Source organism: Diabrotica undecimpunctata, chromosome 3, assembly GCF_040954645.1.
Source record: "Diabrotica undecimpunctata isolate CICGRU chromosome 3, icDiaUnde3, whole genome shotgun sequence".
In the NCBI taxonomy this organism is placed as follows: domain Eukaryota; kingdom Metazoa; phylum Arthropoda; class Insecta; order Coleoptera; family Chrysomelidae; genus Diabrotica; species Diabrotica undecimpunctata.
The window spans coordinates 77,595,553-77,620,706 of record NC_092805.1 but is presented as its reverse complement, the minus strand read 5'-3'; the positions used below and the strand labels follow the sequence as shown (position 1 = coordinate 77,620,706).

The following is a 25,154-nucleotide window of genomic DNA, read 5'->3' as shown; positions in this document are numbered from 1 at the left end:
TGAGCTATTTTGCATCTCAGTTTTTTTTGTTCTTTTCTTTTGTTAAAAATTTCAGTATTAATTGAATACTTGTGATCAAACTTCAGTTACTAATTTAGTTTTGTTTTGTTTGAGTTATTATTTTTTCTAAACCTATTTACTAAATACTATTTTCTTTCGATTGCTTATATCATAAATAACATTTTTAACTTCCCGCTTATTTTTAAGTTGGTAATACAGTTGGTAGTACTCAAAATTCATAAACAGTATTTTGTGAGACGTTAATTTCAAAGTTGTTTTTTGTATTTTCTCCTAACTATTTAAACAATAATTGTCCACCCACGTTCTCTTTCTGCTCGTGAAATGTGACTGAAATCAAGCCTGCAGTGACGACTGTTTTAACATGTCGTCCTTCATTTTGTTTTTAACTTTTAACGTATTTAGTAATTTTAAAGTGTTTTTTTTAACAGTAATTTTTAAAGTGTAATTGCAACGTCAGTATATCATGTTATTTAACGTTGTTGTTTCTGCCACGAATCTTACATTCGGGTAAGTTTTTTATGGTTTTTTTTATAGCCTTTTTTTTTGGCACCATTCAAACTGTTACAACATAGTAATTTTCTTTGTAGACCTTGATAAAGGTGGCAAAAAACCACCGAAAGCTTGGATTCAGAATAAATAGTACGCCTTAGCAAAGCTCTGTTTTTATTGACTACCACACCCAAAAAGAAAAAAGGATTTACATATATTTTTTCCAAACTAGTCAAAAAATAAATTTTGGACTACTTTTTCTTATATATATATATATATATATATATATATATATATATATATATATATATCTATATATATATATATATATATATATATATATATATATATATATATATAATTAATACAGGGTGGTCCTTAAGTAATTGTACAAAAAGAAACAGTAGATTTTAGACTTTAAAATATTACGATTTAAGCCAAATTGCTTTAATAAAATGTTGATATTAAGAAAGATACAGGGTGTTAAAGTGCAAAATTAAAATTTTATTTTTCGCTACAACATTTTTGTATAAAAATTTACAATTGGGTACTTCTAAATATGAGAAATTATAATTTGATGCACACTTTGATGTAACTGATAGAGGGCGCCACTTATGCCACATATGTGGTACAAATTTGTACTTAACTTTTTTGCTCTTTAAGTTACCAGTATTTGGGATAAAAAATATTAAATATACATTATTTTAACAAAAAAAAAGGTATACTTGTTAATAACTTCAAAACTCAACAGTTTTCGAGATAATCGCATTTTAAAAATCAGCTGCATAATTCTGATCTAAGGCAATTACTCCAGACAACGAAGAAAAAATAGACAAAAACAATAATACTTCTGAATTTTGGTATAAAATACCTTTAACTAAAGTTCATAGTTAACAAAATATTAAATAAAATAAATATATTAGCAGGATAATTAATAATAGGAATTGACAAAATAACACAATAATAGGATTTTACATCAAACAGTTTACGTTTTATGTTAAATTAAAGTCATAATCAAAACATTTTGTTTACAAACCAAATTAAGAAATAGTTAAAATAACATAGCTTTTTGTCAAAGTAAGTGTTCGATATGTCCACCATTTTCTTTAATTCATTTGTCAATATATTCCGTAAAAGATCGTCTCATATTAAATAGCATCATTGGTTCTAAAGAAACTGCTGCAGTATTTATTTCTTCCCATAGTTGGTTGCGACTGTTTATGGGATTCTTATAGACACGTTGTTTTAATGCGTTCCATACACCAAAATCAAGCGGATTAAATTCTGGGCTACGTGGTGGCTATAATGTATCATGGATGAATATATTATTTTAGATACATATCCAAATCTTATGCTATATTATGGAACTACATCTTATTTGTCACAGAAGTTAAATAATGTATTAAACTGTGATGTATCTCGTTCATTGGTTACTTATATACACACGGAATAACCTATCGATGACATTATTTATTTATATGATTACATTACAGCTTACGAGTAACTATAATTACATCTCGAACAAATGGACTATTATGATTTACTAACGAACTAATATTATGCTGAACTAAATTGCCTGTGTGTTTACTATATCTATAACAATATCGGTTATTAGGACAAGGATGATGTTTTTGTAAAAATGCTGAGTCTTTCAGGTTAGATTTGTAGCAAAAGTATTATGAAACAGGACATATATGTGTTATTCAATACCTGTGCTCTAGTTTCTATCTGTTCTAATAAAAATGGGTAAACAATTTACGTAATAAACAATAAGTATTCTTTTCGGATTTTTTATAAATTAAATAATTATATCAATATCTTACCATATTGCCAAGGAATATGACTACCACGACCAATCCAACTTTCAGAAAAGTTGTATTTAAGTATGTTCTAACTGCCTTCTCTCTAGAATGTGGTAGTGTACCATCTTGCATAAATCACATATTTTGGGTTTTTAGCATTTTACAATAGAGAAAAAGTAATACAACGCCATTATAGAAACTTAAGGAGCGATAGCAAATGGAAATTGTAAACATGATGACGACCAACGTCTGAATAGGGACACGGCACCTAAAGAAATAGGAGATGAAATATCTTTTCTCCAATAAGACATTTAGCACCCATAACAAAGCATTTTGTGATGTTACATTATCATCTTTGAGTTGTTTTAATAAGAATAAACTATGAATTATGCTTATCTACAGGTATTCAGTGCTTTACCGCACAAATATCAAACTAAGAATTATTGTGCAGCTGACTTGTAAAATGCATTTATCTCGAAAACGGTTGAATTTTCAGGTTACTAACAAGTATACCTTTTCTTTCTAAAAATAATGCACCTTTAATATTTTTTAACACAAATAGAGCTAACTTAAAGAGCAAAAAAGTTAAGCGCAAATTTATGCCACACATGTGGCATATGTGGCGCCCTCTATTGGTTACATTAAAGTAAGTATAAAATTATAATTTATCCTACTCAAAAGCACCCAACTGTAAATTTTCGTCCAAAAATATTTACAAAAAGTTATAGCGAAAAATAAAATTTTAAATTTCCACTTTAACACCCTGTATCTTTCTAAATATCAACATTTTATTAAAGCAACTTGGCTTAAATCGTAATATTTTAAAATGCAGAATCTACGGTTTCTGTTTGTACAATTACTTAAGGACCACCCTGTATATATATATATATATATCTTTTTTCTTATATATATATATATATATATATATATATATATATATATATATATATATATATAATTTATATATATATATATATATATATATATATATATATATATATATATATATATTATATATATATATATATAATATATATATATATATATATATATATATATATATATATATATATATATATATATATATATATATATATATATATATGTTACGAGCAAAACCCGAAATTGGACAATCCTAACATTGTACTCAAATTATTGTCCATTTCTAGCATTGTACCCCCAAACTGTACAATGTCCGAAATAATCAAAATAATTGTCGAAACGCTCATCGGTTCGAATCGATTATTATTGACAAGCGACACATCAAATCAAAAATTGAAAAATCGAATCGAAGAAGAAATTGTTCTACAATAGAGATATTGTTAGTGAAACATTTCAAAGCTTCAACAGATAGATACATCACTATAATATAGGGAAGATGTTTGTAAAACATCTTAGATTTTCAAGAGATATGTATGATAATTTAAAATAATTTAATTTTACGAATCCAAAAGTCAAAAATGCTGGTTAATTATGGATTTATAACCTCAATTGATGTTTGTTTGTCGTTAATAACAAATGGGGAATAATCGTAAAAATCGATATGAATCGATATCTGATATATTATCTCAAACTGACGCATGGCTACTCATTGAAATTCGAACATTGTACAGCAATTCTTTTATACAAAGTCCGACGATTATATATTTCGGAGATTGTACAGTAAAGGGGTACAATGCTAGAAGTGGACAAGATTTTTTGTACAATGCTAGGATTGTCCAATTTCGGACATTGCTCGTAACATATATACAGATTGAACGAATTTAAAACGGAACATACGAAATCAATGTATTTCGGCTCAACTCCGCTCTAGGTGGTTGGCCAACAAAAGGTTGTCAAATAATTATATTATAAAAATCCAATAATTCAGTGGGCTGCTGGATTCGGAACTCATTTAAGAACAAGTCAAACCTCCACCCTAGAATCACTGAAAAAACTAGACTAAACAAGCAGTTATTATGCTGTAAAACCACTTATCGCTTCCTTATAGTCCAAGAGATAGAGCCGAAATTTTGAACTGATCAGTAATATGACATTTCTCTATTGGAATATATTCATTGTAACTGGGTTAAGACTTTGCCTTACAGGCGGACGCCCCTCGTGGTACAGGGGGTGGCTATACAGGGATGAAGTTGTCATTTTTTTCGGAAAAATTAACGATCGATAATATGGCTGAAAATTTGCCCAGAGTAAGATCTTGGTATAACTAGACGAAATCCCAAAGGGCGGACGCGAGAGTAGATACATAAGGTGTGGCGGACAGGGGTAAAATTGCAATTTTTTTTGGGAAAAATTAACGATAAGTAATATGTCCGCCATTTTCATGGCTCAATATTTAGCCCCTAAAAACTTTAAATCTAAAAGGGCGGACAGCTGGGTTGGTACAGACAGTCACAAAACGGGGTCAAATGTACCACTTGCCTGCGAATTTTAGGTCTCGGTAACAATTTTCAACTGTTACTATTCTGAGAAGCGTCAAGTAGAGTTTTCCTCAAAATTTTCCAAAAAAATTTCCGTAAATGAAAATTTTCGTAATTATTTGAGGTAAAATCTAATTTGTAGAATCCTTTCGATTTTCTGTAAGTTATACCATGATTTTTTCCAAAAATTTTCAAACGATTTTTCCGATAAGAAAAAAAAATTTAGAAAAACTTTTCTAAAAATTTGATAAAACTCTACGTCATCGTCTGAATCTTTTATAGAATATTTTGTAGTATTAAAATGATATTATGATAATGTTTTTTTTTCCAAACTAAAGTCATATTTACTTTACAAATCACATTTTTTTCTTAAATATAAATATTTTACAAACTAATTTTTAATTGAATAAATGTTTGATATTTGATATTTTATTAAATTAAAGTAATTTTATAATGTTAATTATTAAATATTTTTGGTATAACAAATAGTAATTTTACTTATTTTTTATTACAATAAAAAGGTTTTTAAATTTATATTGCATAAATAATGATTGTTCAGATATAAGAAAAATTTTATTTATTATTACATTAATAATCAAATACAAAATATATTATTTCTATTTATCAATAGATAAAATTCAATTTGTAGAATGCCTTTAACATTTTACAAATAATTATTAATAAAAATCAATTTAATAGTGGAATTATCAATTTTTTAAGTTTTGAAATTTACTTTGTAGATATTTTCAATATTTTTTTTTACCTTTCAAATTGATTGAATTTTTTTTCATTAGTTAATTATAATTTTACAAATTCTGTTTGGACATTAATTTTGCATCAATATTATTTTAAAATATTAAAATAATAATGATGTGCGTTCATTTAGATCAGTAATTCTAGACGCATGCGCTAAATGTAATAAGTACCAAGATGCTTTTATTCAACTTGGTGAAACTGACTTCGATTGTAATGAAGTTTTTGAAACCTTAGAAACTTTCGTATGTCACTTATATGGAACAGGACTGACGAGAACAATTCCAAAAAGAAAAGTAAACGATGTCAGATTTTCACTATTTAACCGGCAGTATAAGTTGCATGATGTGAACGAACCTTAAAAAAAAAAACTAAAAAATTTCGATGCTTCAAGCTTACCACCATGTCAAGATCAGTTACACCAACATCTACTGCGAGCTCATTATATTTCAAATGTTTGGACAAATGCTCATAAAAAAGTACCAACAGAATTGATTGTTGAAGAACATGGTTGGGAGTTTGAAGATGAAACATATAAATTCAAATGGTTTAGTGGACCTCAGATGCCAGAATCAGTTCGAGAAGTAGTGATTGAAAATGAAGCAGATAATGAATGTGATATTATTGAAAGTGAAAGTGACGAAGATGATGAATGTAATGACATCAATGAGAGTGAGAAAAATGACGAAATTTTTAAAGTTTTTCTAATTTTTTTTTCTTATCGGAAAAATCGTTTGAAAATTTTTGGAAAAAAATCATGGTATAACTGACAGAAAATCGAAAGAATTCTACAAATTAGATTTTACCTCAAAAAATTACGAAAATTTTCATTTACGGAAATTTTTTTGGAAAATTTTGAGGAAAATTCTACTTGACGCTTTTCAGTATAGTAACAGAAGTGAGCATTTAAAATTTTCAAATCAATCGGTATAAAAATATCATAATAAAATCAGTTTGAAAATTGTTGCCGAGACCTAAAATGCGCAGGCAAGTGGTACATTTGACCCCGTTTTATGGCTCTCTGTACCAACCCAGCTGTCCGCCCTTTTGGATTTATAGTTTTTAGGGGCTAAATAATGAGCCATGAAAATGGCGGACATATTACTTATCGTTAATTTTTCCCCAAAAAATTGCAACTTCACCCCTGTCCGCCAGCCCTTATGTATCCACTCTCGCGTCAGCCCTTTGGGATTTCGTCTAGTTATACCAAGATCTTACTCTGGGCATATTTTTAGCCATATTATCGATCGTTAATTTTTCCGAAAAAAATTATAACTTCATCCCTGTATAGCCACCCCCTGTACCACGAGGGGCGTCCGCCTGTAAGGCAAAGTCTTAACCCAGTTACAATGAATATATTCCAATAGAGAAATGTCATATTACTGATCAGTTCAAAATTTCGGCTCTATCTCTTCGACTATTAGGCAAGCTCCTCGTTCCTTTAAAGGAGACTGATAGTTGAACGATATTTTATACAATGTCTATCACCGGGTATGGATTTATTTTTGTCCAAGTTTTATATTGGTCCACTATTTCAAATGCAGTTCAAACAGATATATATTAAATTGTATGTTCCGTTTTAAATTGGTTCAATCTGTATATATATATATATATATATATATATATATATATATATATATATATATCAAAAAATCAAAATAAACAAACTTTAAATTATAAAACAGACACGGGGCAATTAAGCAACATATATTGCAATATATTAAACAAAATTTAAAACTACACTCACCTTAATGATTAATCATACCAACTAGCCTTAATGATCAATTAAAGAAATACTATTCCTCTAATGTTTTCTTACATTGTTATTTTTTGCATTTTGAAATAATTTTTACTTGTTCCATCTTATTGATTGTAACGAACGTGCTCAAAGATATTTTAAATTTTAACATGCATTTTATTAAATGTACAGTGTCATCAACAATAATGTTATTTTAGTATTAATTTTATTTATGTGTATAATCTTTCAATTTCTGTAAGTATTGTAAATCTAAGTGTACGTCAGTGTTTTGAAATGTTTGTTTTTTACAGTTACTCCCGATGAAGCCATCAAATAAATGGCGAAATATTGAGATTTAGAAAAAACAAAGATTTTTTATTTAATAGACCACATACCCGATATTTCCAACATATTTATATATATATATATATATATATATATATATATATATATATATATATATGTGTATAATATATAATATGTATATATACTATAATATTGCTAAATTACAGGCCTAAAAACCTACATCTGGTCTGTCTATATTCAGCGTTATGTGTACTTATATAATAGTTACATGAATACGAAAAACGTGTAGGATGGTATTTGATGCTAATCCCATTCGGACAGAAGATGGATTTTTCATCTAAACACAAGCCAATCCAACCAGGTCATTCAACTAGTTATAGTATCTACAACTTGAATAAATGCAGTCCGGATTAGTGGTGAGCATTCCACCAATGGTCGACCTGAGAGTTCATAGTGTAAACGATATTAAGTTATTTACTGAAACAAGAGTTAGTTCGTCATAGTAATGAAGTTGATTAACCAGAATATTTCCAAAATGATATGGAAAAATTATATTTGTAATTTGTATTTTCAAAATGACAACCAAATTTAAAAAAAATATAACAAAATAGGCTAAGAAAAATATGAAGAAAAATCGTGGCAGCAATCTACACTTTAACCTTCTATATAATTGTTCTTTGTGTGTTTTAATTTTTTAAAATGTCCAGCCAAAATAATAATAAAGTGCTTAGATCTTTTAAAGAAAACGAATTATATGATGTGAGGCAGGCAAGTATTTGGCGTTCGCAAAAGGGACGAACTGATTCGTTGTTGAACCCCAGGGTATGCAGTAGTTTTGGGTTTACAATTAGGATATTAAAAAGAACAATATTAAGATGTACTTAGGATATACCAATTTAAACTTCGAAGTCCAGGTTTTTCCACTTCCACTTCCTCAATGGAGATTGGTGACCATTCTAACCGACATACGGTTATTTACATGGTTATTAGCTACTATAAGTTTAACTTTTATATTAGGACGTAGACTGCAAGGAATCGTTAGGACGTAAATGCAAAGAAGTCTCATTAAATTAATAGATTGTAATTGCCTACCTTAAATAAGTTTTAAATTTTAGCTGAGAACAAATTAAAAATAAGACTTAGCTTAAGAGCAACTTTTTTAATTAAAAAAACAAATACAGAAAATGTGATTTAAGAATAAACCAAGTTGAAATGTGGTAAAGCACTAGATATTTTATGGAGAAAGGTACTGAGAAAAATATAGAAGCGAATAAGCAAAGGGGAGGAAGAAAAATAAAAAGCAACTCAAGGGCTGTTAAGGATTTTATTGGCAAAAAATATATAATGTAGAGCTACAATAAACTGTGAGAATATTTTAGGACCTACAGTGTTGTACGCCTGCTAATTATAGTACATAAAAACAAGAAGACACTTCTACGAAGTTATAGGGCACTAGTTGATAACACTCAAATAAATTAAGCCTTATCCTATCCGATCCTAGGCAGTTGCACAGAACCTGTTCCTCCTTCTGATTATCAACGTATTTAATATTTATATTCATATATATATATATATATATATATATATATATATATATATATATATATATATACAAATATATATATATATAACATATATATATATATATATATACATATATATATATATATAATATCGAAAGTTCCCCTGGGTTACCCTGCTTCGTTACACGCAAAACACATCTACGCGTTTTAATCGATACCGGCGGTTCCCATTCAATTTTAAATCCGCGAGCTCTCAAACTATTTGATAAAAATCATATTTATCGAAAACCTTTTTCGCTAACGTCAATGAAAATTACTTCCAAGCACGACTTAAATATTAAGACGCCACTATTCCTAGAATATGGAATTCCACAAACATTCGAAGTAAAAGTCGCCGACTTTAGTCAGCACTTTGATATCCTCCTTGGAACTTACGATCTGAAAAGATTCCACGCCACAATTAGCTACGCAACTCATACTTTAACCTTTGAGAATCCTCACGTTAGCATTCCATTTGAAACTTTATACCAAAAAATTCCAGTAAGCCTTCATAATGGCGAAGTTTTATTGCGCGAAAGACACTTTCAAGGTATCAAAATTCCCCATTCTATTCACGTTGCAAAAAACGGCTTTATAGACACTATCGACTTACCTATGCCTATGAAATTTAATAAGAGAATTAAAGTTGGGAACTTTTGTAATTATAATATAGTAAAAATTCCAACGACGCATTTTAATGAAAATAAAATCCGTACTTCGCACTTAAATAACGAAGAAAATATAAAATTATAAATCTTTGCAAAAAATTTAAAGACGTATTTTACGACGAAAACAAAAATTTAACTTTCACGTCAGCTGTTAGACACGAAATTAAAACGAAGGATGAAAATCCAATTTATGTAAAGGGATTTCGGCATCCCAAAGCAATGCAGGAAGAAATAAAAAAACAAATAAATAATTTATTAGATAATAAGATAATTCGACCGTCAATTTCACCGTACTCAGCTCCAGTTTGGATAGTACCAAAAAAAGCTGATGCCTCAGGTCAGAAAAAATTTAGATTAGTAATTGATTACAGGAAGCTCAATGATCATACTGAAAGTGATCGCTACCCACTTCCTCAGATAGATGAGATACTGGATAACTTAGGAAAAGCCAGTTATTTTACAACATTAGATTTAGCTCAAGGTTACCATCAGATTGAAGTTCATCCGGATTCTATTCGGAAAACAGCCTTTTCAGTTCCGCATGGTCACTTTGAATTTTTACGTATGCCCTTTGGTTTAAAGAATAGCCCAGCAACATTCGAAAGGTTAATGGACAATATTCTTAGGCCCTTTATTCATAAGTGTTGCTTCGTCTACATGGACGATGTCATTATTTTTTCCAAGTCACTGCAAGAACACTTAGTTCATATTGCGACTATTTTTGACACTTTCAGGAAAAATAATTTAAAAATACAGTTAGACAAATCCGAGTTTCTCACGAAAGAAGTTTCTTTCTTAGGTCACGTAGTGACAACCGAAGGAATCAAACCTAACCCAGCAAAAATCGAAGCTATACAAAAATATCCTCTACCAAAAACAGTAAAAGAAATTAAATCATTACTTGGTTTAATCGGTTACTACCGAAGATTCATACCCAACTTTGCAAAAATAACATCCCCATTTTCGAGATGTACTCGAAAAGGAGCAACTATCGACCCCACAAATCCAAATTATTTAGAATGTTTTGCAAAATGCAAACAATTGTTAACTAATTCTCCAGTCTTACAATATCCAGACTTCGAAAAGCCTTTTGTACTGACTACAGACGCCTCTAATATAGCTATAGGATCAGTATTATCTCAAAATAATCACCCTATTGCCTACTATTCTCGAACTCTAAATTCCGCAGAACGAAACTACTCCACTATTGAAAAAGAACTTTTAGCCATACTAGATTCTTGTAAACACTTCCGTATGTATTTATACAACCAAAAATTCACTGTAGAAACAGATCACAATCCTCTCGTATGGATCTACAAAATTAAAGACCCCACTTCTAGATTAGCCCGATGGAGACTTAAACTAGAAGAATATGATTTTGAAGTTAAATATAAAAAAGGCAAAGAGAATCAAGTTGCTGATGCTCTTAGCCGAGTCCAAATAAATGCCCTAAGCTCGAGTTCAGAATGTGCTGAACCCCCGAATTCAGAATGTGCTGAACCACCCGACAATTTCGACATAGACGATTTCCTTGCCGACTTTGATAACTTACAAAACAGTACTAACACACAACATACGTCAGTTGAGAACCCTATCACTGGAATAGAGATTTCACCTGAACCAATTAATTTATCCTCAAACCAAATTATTTTTAAACCAGAGTCAAATAATTTTGAAATTAAATACAAAAGAATTTTTAACAAACACCGTTACACTGTCACTTTGACAAATAATTGGAAAACAGAAATAGCAAATACCTTCCAAAATATCCTTAGACCAAATCAAAAATTTGCAATAACAATCCCTCATGAATTTAGACCTTTTATCTGTAACTATTTTAAAGAAAAAATAAATTCCACAGTCAAAGCAATATTTTGCAATATACTACTTCAGGACATAGAAGAAGAAAACCAACAAATAGAATGCATAAAGAAATATCACGTAGAAAATCACAACGGAATAATTGAAACCTACAAACATTTAAAACAAAAATTTTATTGGCCCTCAATGCAGACAACTATTTCTAATTTTATCAATAAATGCGAAATTTGCCTAAAAAATAAATACGAACGACGCCCTTATAAACTTCCCCAATTAGGACCGTTGTTAGGTCAAAAACCTTTTGATATATTACATATCGATCTATTCCACTGCAATAAAAACCTGTATCCCACAATAATAGATTCTTTTTCCAAATACGGTCAATGCTATAAGCTCACCGACAAAACTTCCATTTCCATACTAAATAAATTAAGACACTACTTTTCGCACCACAATTATCCAAAAAAGATTGTATGCGACAGCGGCACCGAATTTAATTCCGCAGTCATTCAAGAATTCCTAAATATCCACAAAATCGAAATACATTTTACAACAGTAAACAATTCTTCCTCAAACTCTCCTGTAGAGCGCTTTCATTCAACTCTTATTGAAAAACTTAGGACCTTACAAGCCCAAAATCCAAATGATTCGTTAGATGACATTCTAACACACGCCATTCTTATTTACAACCAATCAATCCACAGTTCCACAGATTATTCCCCGTTCTCAATTCTGTACGGACCCTATGCAGAAGAAATACATTTCGACTTTGATCTTCCGATATACGAAACATATAATCAAAGACATAAAGAAGAACTCCAACCCTTTATTGCAGAACTATATAATAAACAAAAACAAAAAAGACAACAACTTTTAGATAGACAAAACGAAAATGCCGAAGATATTCCGGAAATAGACCTTACAAAATCCGTATATGTTTCTAAGAAAAAACATAAGTCCAAATTACAAGCCCCTTTCTCCACTATTCATCCAGAAACGCAAGACAAAACAAAAATAATCGATAAAACAGATAAACGAAATTTAACAAGCACTCACCTTAAATATGTAAAACGAATACGAAAACATGTAGATAAACCTACTCAAGACCCAAATTTTTCACAGGACAATCCTCGCCCTGGTCCATCCACTCAATATTCAGGAGATTCCGAATAATGGTTACTATGCTGAAGAGATAGGCAAATCAAGAGAAATCTCCCACTATCACAGACATTTTCTTCACATTCCACTAGACAAATTATCCGACAGTATTGACGCTAGTCCGACAAGCTATTTCAAAGATCACTTCAAAAATGCACCTCTCTCGCTACTGTACTCCCAATACACCCACATACAAGAACAAACAAAAGACGATCTACACAAGATTACGCGAAAACAGAAACGCGGACTTTTTAATTTTCTAGGTACAGCCATCAAATACGTGACTGGAAATCCAGACGACTCTGACTTAGACTTGTTAAAATCACACATAATCTCTTTAGAAAATAAACAAAACGAAATCATAAAAAAATTTAATAACCAAATATCTTATGGAAACTCTTTTAACACGAGATTCGATAAACTTTTAGAAAAACTGAATTCTGATGATTCAATTCTCATATCTGCACTCAACAAATTATCAGCTGATTTTGACAGCTATATCATTCTACACAATGAGATAATAAATCTCCAAAATATAAACGAATTTCTAATGAAACTTATAAGAACCATTACTTTATCTGAACTTAATATCTCTAATATAGAATTATTCACTTTAAAGGAAATAATAGACCTTAAAGAGAACCTTCTCAAAATTTATCCCAGAAATTCAATTCCCAATAGTAATGAACACCCTTACGAACTTATAGAGTCAACAAAAACTTTAGTTTGTGTAACTTCAAATACAATGCTCATAATAATTAAAATCCCTATACTCCATGAAACTCCTTACACTACCTATAAAATCTATCCCATTCCAAACAAAGATCATGTTATGATTCTGCCACCTGCAAGCTACTATACAAATAATAAATGGTTCAACACTTGTATAGGACAAGGCGATAACATAGTTTGTTTCAACTATGTACAATCCAAATGTAACATACCCAATGTAGATAATTGCACAAAAACATTAATCACAGAGAACTTTTTCCAAGAAACCAGCAAAGTCATATTGCTAGGAATAGTTCACCCAATGAGAATCCAGCAGATAGAAATTAATTCAACCAGCCTCTTGACGACAGATGTACCAATAATGATTGAAGGTATCCAATTTAATAAAAAGACGTCTCAAGACATTTCCATTCCAAAAATTGTTCCAATAAAATAATTAATGAAATCGTAGGCTTCCACGGCCAGAGTCAGAATTGTAGTTTATTCGTCTTCCGGGTTTGGACCGTGTCATTTGTGAGTGACCCAAAAGTGGGTTCATCTCGACGTTTCGCTACAATTGTATGTAGCTTCTTCAGGAGAACAAAAAAGAAAAAGAAACAAAAGACAAGAAGATGGGTAGTTAGCAACGGTAACTCAGTTACTCAACGCAACCAGAGGCGAATACTAACTACCAAGATGGGCATTTGGTCACAGTAACTCAACTACTCAACGCAGCCAGAGGTGAAATTTACGCAGCAACGCAGCAACGCAGCTGGCATTTGGTTTTCACCTCTGGCTGCGTTGAGTAGTTGAGTTACTGTGACCAAATGCCCATCTTGGTAGTTAGTATTCGCCTCTGGTTGCGTTGAGTAACTGAGTTACCGTTGCTAACTACCCATCTTCTTGTCTTTTGTTTCTTTTTCTTTTTTGTTCTCCTGAAGAAGCTACATACAATTGTAGCGAAACGTCGAGATGAACCCACTTTTGGGTCACTCACAAATGACACGGTCCAAACCCGGAAGACGAATAAACTACAAAATAATTAATACCAAACCATGAGATGAAAATTGAAAAATTAACAATCCCAGAGACACATGGCCAAATTCAACCAATAGATACCATAGAAGTACTACCCCGATTATCAATAGGACTGAGCACCACTTCTGTTATAATATTTTTAACTATTTTAGCTTTCCTAATAATCTTCCTAATTAGGAAAAGAAAACGAATTTCCAAAATCCTATTTGGAGAAAAATTGCATCCTGCCCAGATCCAGATATTAGACGAGCTGATAGCCGAAGTAACCAAAACTTCGAGGACGAAGTCCCAACCAATGGAGGGAGGAGAAATGTAGCCATAAGCTCCCTTACTATTAAGAATCAGCAGATTCCGATATCCGACGTTATAAATAGGAAGAAATCAATATTTTTATTATTATTGTAATTATTATGTTTCAATAGTCAAGTTTAAATCATTAAATGTAGTAGTTTGTAGAATTTCTCAAAAATTGTAACTTATTTTCGAAATAAAGATTTTTTTTTGGGAATATCGACGTTGAAGAAACATTTATATATATATATATATATATATATATATATATATATATATATATATATATATATATATATATATAATATAGTCTTGTGAGGATTAGCATATTATATTATCAATAGAAAATTCTGTTTCATATACGTTAAACATCATAACTGGCGAAATAGTACAACGACTTAGCGCTTACGGATTGTTTCGCTTTTGTGGAGAAATCTTCACTGTTTTCTTTGACCTACATCAATGCTGGCCGTAAATTTAGGCGTGGGTATTCATTAACAACATACCTACTTTAAATTCTTAAAAGGTTTAACGGTATTCCTCTAAATTTTGACATTAGTTTTTTCTCTTCCGATATGCAGTATCGATGAATGGTAATCATTGTTGATTTTATGTAGATCAACGATTGATATTATAGAAAGACGGAAGTCTAAGCGGAAACTAAACAGTTTTTAACTGTAATAGATAATAAACAATATAAAGTGTGTTCGTAAACAGTTACGTCGATCTGCTTGTAGAGTCTGGACGTAAACAAAAACAAAAATTGTTTACAAAAGAACACAAAATACAGTTAAGTTTTGACGTTTTTGGTAAAATTGTAGCAAAATTGTATCCTTGTATTGGACAAAACGATACAAGGCTTTGTACCAACAATATCGAGGGATGTGTGTTAATAAAGAATATGGCTTATTGCAAATAAAAAGTGCTAATAAATTATCACAAACTGTTATTTTTTACGTTTTTGTTTATTTGTGAGATGCAAATCAAGTAAAATATATTTTCTTTAATTATTGGCAACACCTTGCATATATTCTGGTTATATTAAGAATAAAATAAAAATATTACAGCTAAAGTAAATATGGACAAACTAGTTATATTTTACAAAAAAATTATCCTTATTGCGCTAAAATCCGACTCTCGATTTGAAAACGCAATTTACAGAAATTCTTGTACAGTAATGTTAAATGAACCTACAATCTCGTTAGCCTCCGGACAGCCAAACGAGTTTCTTGCAGTTCCTTTACGAAACGTTCTTATCAACATAAAGTTTAGATTCCTCTAATAGAACATTATTATATATTGCAAGTGCAGCTGTTAATATTCAAAAGCAAAAGTGCAAAACGGCCTAAAAGCAGTGGCACTAAGACAGCAATGCTTCGCAAAAAAAGTGCAAAAAATGGATGTTTAAATATTTCGATGTTCAAGTATCAAATCTTCGAAATGTTTTTGAAGACCTCAAAGAAAGGATAACTACAGAAATACGGAATATTTCACCTCAAACTTTAAACAAAGTTTGGGACGAGTTTTATAGGAGACTGTGTTATTGCCAACAACAAGGTGGAGAACATTTTGAGCATTTATTTTAATGTAATCCAATCAATTACCTAGGGTATTCTATGAATTAATTGTCTTGAAGAAAATTATACTTAATTTCAAAATTTCACCTTGTATTATTCATAATAGACCCTACATGATATAGTTCGTTGAGATCAGGTTGTTAAGAAGCTTTTAAAAACATAAAAATATACAGGGTGTTTCGTTTAAAATAAAGATTATGGACTATGCCAGACTTACGTGAATCACCCTGTACATTCAAATTTATATTTAAAAAGCGCACATTTAAATTTAAAAGTTAATGTGTCCCAGTGTTTTTTATTATTTTCTATAATAAGGACACAAACAATTTTATTCCATAAGTGGTTTCCACACTGTATGTTATACACACTATACATATTCGCGCTCAGCGAAAAAGGTAAATACGATTACTTGTTATAATGAAGTAATTTTAACATACTGATTACAATTCTTATTTTAATTTGTATAAAATATATGAACCATATGTTCTATACTTGTATTGTACCAACAGCCACTATTTCGTTTGATTTTAGCATTCCCGAAGTTAGGATTTCTTTACCTTATTGCTGCATTATTTACTATTAGTAACCGTAAATATTATGAGTGTTTCCATTCTATAAGCTTTCCTTTAGCTTCCACAGGGAAAATTAAATTACTATTGTTGGTTCTACACCGTGAATCACAAAAGTTTTATTTAAAAATCCTTTATTAAAGGTGTATAATTAAAAACACCCTTTCGAGCTACACAGAACACAGCTACACAGAACACAGAACGTTTTGGAATGAAAAGTTTATGATCAGTGTAATATTACTAGGTATACATGAGTCAAGTCACTAAATTTCTGGGTAACAATCCTTAAAAAGATACAAACTTTGTTTTGTGTTGCATTATTGTTAGAAATATATTGTGGTGTTAAAGTATTTAACAGATATCGTGCATGGCAACGTAAGACTCCCAATAGGGGTTGTTGATAATACTTATACCGTGTCTAAATGGGTTCTTTTATCAATCAAATCATCCTTAAGACCAAAAAAAAAAACTTAATAGCTCTGTTCAGAAGTGAAGTAAAAACAAAAAAAACGCAAAAAGAACAAAATGCCTACCTGAAATACAAGTCAAACAAGACAAACAAAGTAGGAACCATACGAGAATTAAGAAAGAATAAAAAATAAAACATAAGAAGAATTATGAATACTGCGACTGTTTTCAAAAGAAGCAAGGCATGATTTAAAGTGAATAAAGAAACTTTGCCACGTCATAAGAGGTCAATAAAAGAGGATGGGGAAACAATAGACAGAAACCACATAGGAAACTGTACAGGGTGTGGCATTAATGCGAGAAAGTCGAATTATTCAGTTCTCGTAAGAGATACGAAAAAAATTATTAAGATAACGTTTATTTAGTTTTATAAGAATTTATTATTTATAAATTATTAAGATATAGTTAATAATAAGAGTACAGATATGATCATACTCTAAAAATATTTTTAAATATACTGGGCGACTTATTTTGATTCTATTCTTGGACTTTTCTTGATGTTTTGTTTCCGTTTTTTCAATATAAGTTTTGGCAGTATTGTGCGTGGTACTTTAAAAAAATTCCTAATTTCGTAGCAAAATCAACACCCTGTAGAATTGTAACAATTTGATATAAAAAATGTATTTATGTTTAAAAAAATTTGAATATACTCTACTTTTGGAGTTTTCTTAAATGAAATATCCTGTATTTTAGTATTGCAATAAAATGGTATTTTATAATACTTTATTATTTGTTAAGCATTGCCTATACCAAGCTGCTTTAATTTGTGAGTTATTCGTGATTTTTTGTGCCAAACATTAATTGCAACAAAAATTGAGTAATATTTTATCAGATTGGCCGTGAAAAAATATATAATAATCTGGGCTGATCCTTAATTTATTTTAATTTAATTAAATAAAGATTAATATAGATTAAGGTTTTCTTTTGCTTAATGGAGAGGAGATAGAACGCGTAAACCATTTTAAATTCCTCGGTAGCTAGTTAAATGTAATTTGCGGCTCTGATGAAGAAATAATAACTAGGATCGAAATATCACGTAAGGCTTTTATTACCTGGAAACCTGGTTTTATGTAACCGTTGATTGAAATATTGGACCCCTATAATATTTCAATCAACGATGTAATAGAAATCTGTCGATACATATTCGCAACAAGGTTCTGAAATGTTATATGTGGTCTATTCTATTATATGGTCTAACCATAATGCTTAAAAAATTAGAAGCATTCGAATTGTGGTGCTATCGACGGATTCTAGAAATATTAGAAGTTTCGCGCACTTCAATGGAGATATTCAGAACGCTTGCTGATAGACATCATAAAGAGAAGAAAAACAGAATACTTTAGCCATATAATTAGAGGACCAAACCACCATTTACTTTGACTTATAATACAAGGAAAAGTTGAAGGTAAGAGATAGATTGGTAGACAGAAACTTTAATGGCTGCATAATATAAGACAATGTTGTGGTACCACAGTAGAAGAATTATTTCGTACGGCAGCCGATAGAGAACGGTTTCAGAAAATTGTTAACATAATAATGGCCAACGTCTGAATACGGACACGACACCTAAAAAAGAAGAAGATCCTTAATTTTATAATATTTAATAATTTGAGAACGATTTCCGAAGTGAAAATTGAAACGTCAATAAACTTACTTTAACCTTTAATTGTGGCTTATTCCCATTTAAATACTAATTAATATTTAAAAAGATAACAAAACATACATGTTTAGGATGGCGTCCGTCTACGCCAATAAAAAACTGCAAGCGATCTTCAAAGAGCAACTTACACTAGGTAATATATTTGTGTTTAATGTTATACATTTATTCCTTATACTCTCATTTATATTTTCTTTAATTGTAGCTGATGTTTTATAGATCTTATATTTTATTTAAACCCAGAAAATGAAATCTAGCTTGTTTAACATTGGAGATCGTTGAGTCCACCTTGTATATCCACATTCTCTCACATCATATTAAACTAAAATACTTAAAATAACTTCGGCAATTCATTGTTTAAAAAATACAGATACATTGTTCCGTTTAAGTGATCTTTCAGAAAGAAGGGCCCTATGACATAATTTCCAGGAATTCCAGACCAAACATTTAATAATCATGTTGTTTGACTGTGGGTGAAAATTTTATTGTAAATTAGAAATTCAGTATCTATAATAATATTCACTATTAATAATAGTGGAATTTATGTCTGTTTACTATTCTTGTGAAAGTAGCTTCATATTAAAATAAAACGTATTACGTACGCTACGATTAATAATTTCATGTGCAATTTCCCTGGTAGTAATATGCTGATTTTCAGTGATATTAATGATTACACTCATTTTCTTCATTTACAATAATTTTTGTTCCATCAGATTTTTGATAATTTACTGTTGAACTATTCTAATAAACTTCTCTTCTTCGCTGTCGTCTATCTGGTAATTGCCGATCATAAACTTATTGTTAGTAGCACATTTTTGTTGTAACCTCCTGTTGTACCCCCCTGGACAAAAGCTATATCAATACGTTCCTCGTTAAAAAAATGCATGTTAGTACATAATAGTAACAAAGCAACAGTAACTACAAAAATAGTCTAATTTTAAAATTTAAGCAAGTTTAGTGTCAAAGTCATAGCCAACTTGATAAAATATTATACTTTAATTAATATTTTCCACACTTTGTGTGTGTTTGTGGGTGTTAATTTTGCTACGAAGCTAATAAAAAAACGTACTTTATTTTTTAATTACCTAGTATAACACTAACAATCTATTTATTAAAAAAAACGAGAACATAGGGAAGAGTCCAAAAATATAAAAATATAAAGGGGGTTCCATTAAAAAAAAGATAAATGTGTTCAACCCCGTCAATATGAGCGGCCCTGTATTTTTGAAAATATTTGTAGAGTATGGTCCTATCTATGTTCCAACTATTATCTAAATAATTTTTTTCGTATCTCTTACGACAAATGAGTAATTGGACTTCCTCGCATTAATGCCACACTCTGTACATGCATTGACTACATATGTAAAGAAGATGTATGAAGAGGAACAGCAAATGACGTTAGAATCAGAAACACCAGAATTCACTACAAACTAGGAAATTAATATCAACAAAATTTTTATAGGACTGAAATATTGTGGAGTAGCAGTAACATAACTATTTATTAATAATTAATTAATTAACATTAATTACTAAAATTATAAAGCAATAAAATACCGGAAGAATGGAGAAAGAGCGAACTAACTCTACTATTCAAAAAAGGAGATAAAAAACAGACAGTAAACTATAGAGGTATAAACTTGTTAAATACTACCCTAAAACTTATAACTAAAATTTTACAAGAACTAATGAATCAGAGAATAAGTTTACCAGATGAACAATAGGGGGACTCATTGAGAACTATGCTCTACAATTTAATCATGGATGAAATCATCAAAAGCGTTAACAAAGAAAGAGGATACAGAATGGAAAACAAAATAGTAAAAATGCTCTGTTATGCATATGGCGCAATATTGATAGCCCAAGATAAAGATAGTCTGCAAAGACTGGTTCACATATTCAACATAAGGGCAAAAGAATTTAATATGACAATCTCATCTCAGAAAACTAAAACAATAGTAATTAGCAAACAACCAACCAGATCTAAACTTGAAATTGATGGTTTTAGTATTGAACAAGTAATGAAAATAAAATACCTTGGAATTACAATGTCCAGCTATGGAGACCTGGACAAAGAAGTGAGATATCAAATACAAAAAGCAAATAGACTGGCAAGATGGGCTTACTAACACTATATGGTGAAATAAACACATTAACACTCAGATGAAATCAAGAATTTATAATGTGTAAGAACAACACCAAGTGTTTCCAAGCTACTGGAAATGACAGAAATAAGAGAACTAAGAAGAATTCCAGGAAATACGCTGAGAGATTGAAAGAAAAGTGAAGACGTTAGAAGAAAATGTAACATTTAGTGTATTAATGAATGGACATTAAACAGAAAAAAAAAAGAATGAGATAACCACATAAGCAGAATGGGGGAGACCCGTGTCGTCAAAATGGCAAGAAATAAGTCACCAACCAGCAGAAGAAATATCAGACGATCGCGCAAAAGATGGAGTGACAACCTTCCACAGAGGTATTAATCCGCCAATGAATAAGCCAAATTGCTTATAAAGACAATGAAGAAAAAGCAGTTATTACTTGTTATTTTTCGGCAATAGTTTCTTATAAATGTTTCAGATTCTTAATTTTTCATTTTTCTCCGTTCTGTAAAGTTCCCCGTTTTCCAATGGCAAATGATTCGAATCCAGATGGATTAAGATCAACCTACCATTGGGTTTTAAAACTATATCTACACAGCATATGAAGAATTTTATTTTTTTTTATTGTCTACCGTTCCAGAGTATCATTAGCTAGCATTAAGATTTTTTTCAAATGACGTTATTTAGTTATCGTAGTGCATAAATAAATACTTACACAAGCACTTTGTCATCTTATACATCTTAATCACACAATCACCGCAATCCTCATACAATATTAAAAAACAAGTATTTCCAGCTATTATTCTTCTAAACAAAAACACCAACTCGCGTCATTTCAAACTTGAACCTCATGCAAATCAAAAGAACCATGAACCACTTCAGAACGTGCAAGTTTTAACCAACTAGTCTGCAATTATTATATATTAAAATTCATCGTTGTTCTCTGCTTCAAGTTCCAGCTAATACAATGACGCCAATGGCGTCAGAAATGAAGCTCGTTTCGAAAAAGGAAAAATCCTTAATGAACTTGAACCATTTTTATATATAGGGAAAGATACTAAGCGATATTAAAATCGAATTAAGTAGGTGATATCGGATATTAAAGAGTTTTTGGAAGGGATGTCGTAATGATGAAATAATTATGAGCTAATGGAACTTATATGGGTTTTTATAAAGTTATTTTAAAGTCATTAGCATTTATAACTTCTGCAAGACACAGTTAAAAACATATTTGGAATATCTACTAAATTTTGTTAGTTAAATTTAATAAAATTAGTTGAAATTTCCGCTTTTACCGTTTCTAATATGTGGTTAAAAATATGTAATATGTTTTCTCGACTACCTTACAACAAATTTTGTTATTGATACTTTTTAATTTCGAATGTTTAAGTTTTTATTTATTTTCAACGGGCTGCTGCCCAATAAGATTAACAATGTTTACAATGTATACAATAAAATATTATATGAAATAATATATGATTTATATGAAAAATGAAAAGTAAGTACTCTTGTAAGTAAACAACAAATAAATATTAATTGTTAGTTTATAAAAGCACTTGAGAAGTCTTAGCCAGCAGATCTGTCTAAGCATGAAATTAGCAAGTGCAATTAAAGATGGAAAGACCAGTCTAAAATCTGTAGTAAAAGAAACTGTAATGAAAACCACTTTATACGAACTACCACAAAGCTATTTGGAAGTTGTCACGAAATAAAGGTGAAAAGATACAGTCCATTCGCTCAGCTTGGGAACGTTTTGACAGATTCATTGTCAGAAACATTCAACACAAAAATTCCTATCTCTCACCATTAATAGCTCAAATGAACTTATTGTTGCAGACTTTTTCATTGAAAAAAGAAGATTAATCATAAATAATGCGAGTGCACATTCATTAATGTTGTTATTAAAAACTTTACTTTTAGTAAAGTATATATATATAAAGTTTCAGTATATATATATATATATATATATATATATATATATATATATATATATATATATATATATATATATATATATATATATATATATATATATATATATATATATATATATATATATATATATATATATATATATAACTGTTTTGGATGGGTTGGAGTCAATAAAAGGGCTATTATTTAACTATTTTTTATATCTCGAGCTTTCAATTGTGTTTACAATTATTATCCAGAGCTGCTAAAAAAGACAAAATATCTTACAAGTTTGAACTAGAAAGAAAAAACAATTTTTGTTAACTTACCAAATAAAAATTAGTTTAGTAAATAAAAATTGCTGCTAATACATCTTAAAAATAATTAATATAAAAATGTCCTAATCTAATAAATGCTTATCTGAAAATTTTTAGTATAATTTTGAAAACATTTTTTTAATACAAAAACAATTGAATTTATAAATAAGTTAAAATAGCAACCAATTACAAATAAGCCTCAATGTCATAAATGCCAACTTAAAATTTTTATTTTTGACAATTATATTGCCAAAAATAAAATTTTGTTTAAAAATTCTTTTTTGTTTAGTAACAAAAAAGAAGAAGATTTATTCACCATTGACAGATGTCCGAAAAAATGTAACAGATATATGGAAAATTAAATCAAAATGTGACATTTTACAAGTTTTATATATAAATTATAAAGAAAGAATGTAATTATAAATTTTGCTTATTTTGAATTTCTGATCTTTTGTTTAAATTATTATCACTTTTGCTAATACAAACCATTTCCAAAAAAGTCCTTTTGAATTTATTACTTTCACTAAAGTAGAAACCCTCAATTTAGAAGAGTGATTTCATAGTTTAAACGTGGAATATCCTCAAATTTAAATGTACACAGCGGCCCTCGAAAACTGCCTGTTTTCGCGATTGCAATTTGCGTTTCCTCATAAGAAATTACAGAATATATAAAGTAGTATATTTATTTGTGCTTCTCTATAGTAGACTTGACCAGAAGTTGTCGTACAATGTAGCCAATTCTTGTTCACAAGTAGTAATTATGGTCATACAAAACCTGTATTCTTCCATGCAGCGATTATTACCGTCATAAAAATACAAAAAACCTGATTTTTTCAATAGTAAAAATTAAGCACAAAATTGTAATGAAATAAATTTTATTTATATGTTCCGTTTCGTTACATATTTAAATTTATAAAATAAAAATCGATATTTTAAAACAATATTTTTCAATCGTTTGGCAACTTTGGAATTAGCGACGGAATTCCGTTTCAATTCAGATCCACAGAAAGCCGTAAGACTAGTTTTTGTCGAGCGAGTGCCCATCAACAATAGGTTATTTACATTGGCGTTTCTGAGGGTAGGGTATTTTATGCGATAAGTTTGTGTTATTGATAAAACGTGTTATTGATAATACGAGTGTTATAGTTTGTCGTTTTATAGTAAATTTTTAGGAATATTCTGTGATTATTTGGTTTGAGTTTTATTGGAGTTGGACGAAAAACCGAGTTGTTCCAAGAGAAGACTGCAAAATTCTGATGTTGATTCCAAAAATTAAATGCCGCAAAAGAGACGGAAAATGTTAACGTCCGAAGAGAAGGTAATAATACGAAACGTTTATGAAGGAATTGTCGGCAGAAAAATGGAAATAAATGTTAGCCAAGCGGTCGACATTTGTAGCAGTTTAACAAAAGTATCCGTTAGCTGTATTTATCGTGTACTTAAAAATACATCGGAAACTTAAACTTAAAAAGCAAGAAGAAGGTAAAACTAGAGGTAGGAAAAGCATTGTTTTGGATGACGAGACAAGGAATATTATACGTCGAAAAATTCATTCATTTTATTTTCGGAGTAAAATTCCAACACTGAAAAATATTTCTCAAGAGCTCGAAAACGATGACTCCTTACCCAAGATATCTCGTAGAGTCTTAACCAGGACCATGCGTGAAATGAACTTTCGATATGTAAAACTCAACAGAAAAAGTATGCTATTAGAAAAAAATAAAATTATTGTGCGGAGAAGAAAATATTTAGAAGAAATACGCAAAATTCGCAGC

The 25,154-nt window shown here is 30.0% G+C and overlaps 1 protein-coding gene across 5 annotated transcripts in view; it reads right to left on the bottom strand.

Annotated features, from left to right (window-relative positions):
- emp (epithelial membrane protein) overlaps positions 1-25,154 on the bottom strand; it is a 453,476-nt gene that overhangs the window by 156,411 nt on the left and 271,911 nt on the right. The window contains exon 1 of one of the 5 annotated variants that reach the window (XM_072526109.1): positions 21,867-22,130. The exons of the other annotated variants lie outside the window; for them this stretch is intronic. Coding sequence (XP_072382210.1) covers positions 21,867-21,891 — 25 coding nt within the window. The 5' untranslated portion in view covers positions 21,892-22,130. Of the gene's footprint in view, positions 1-21,866; positions 22,131-25,154 lie in introns of those variants that run through there. 5 annotated transcript variants of the gene reach the window in all.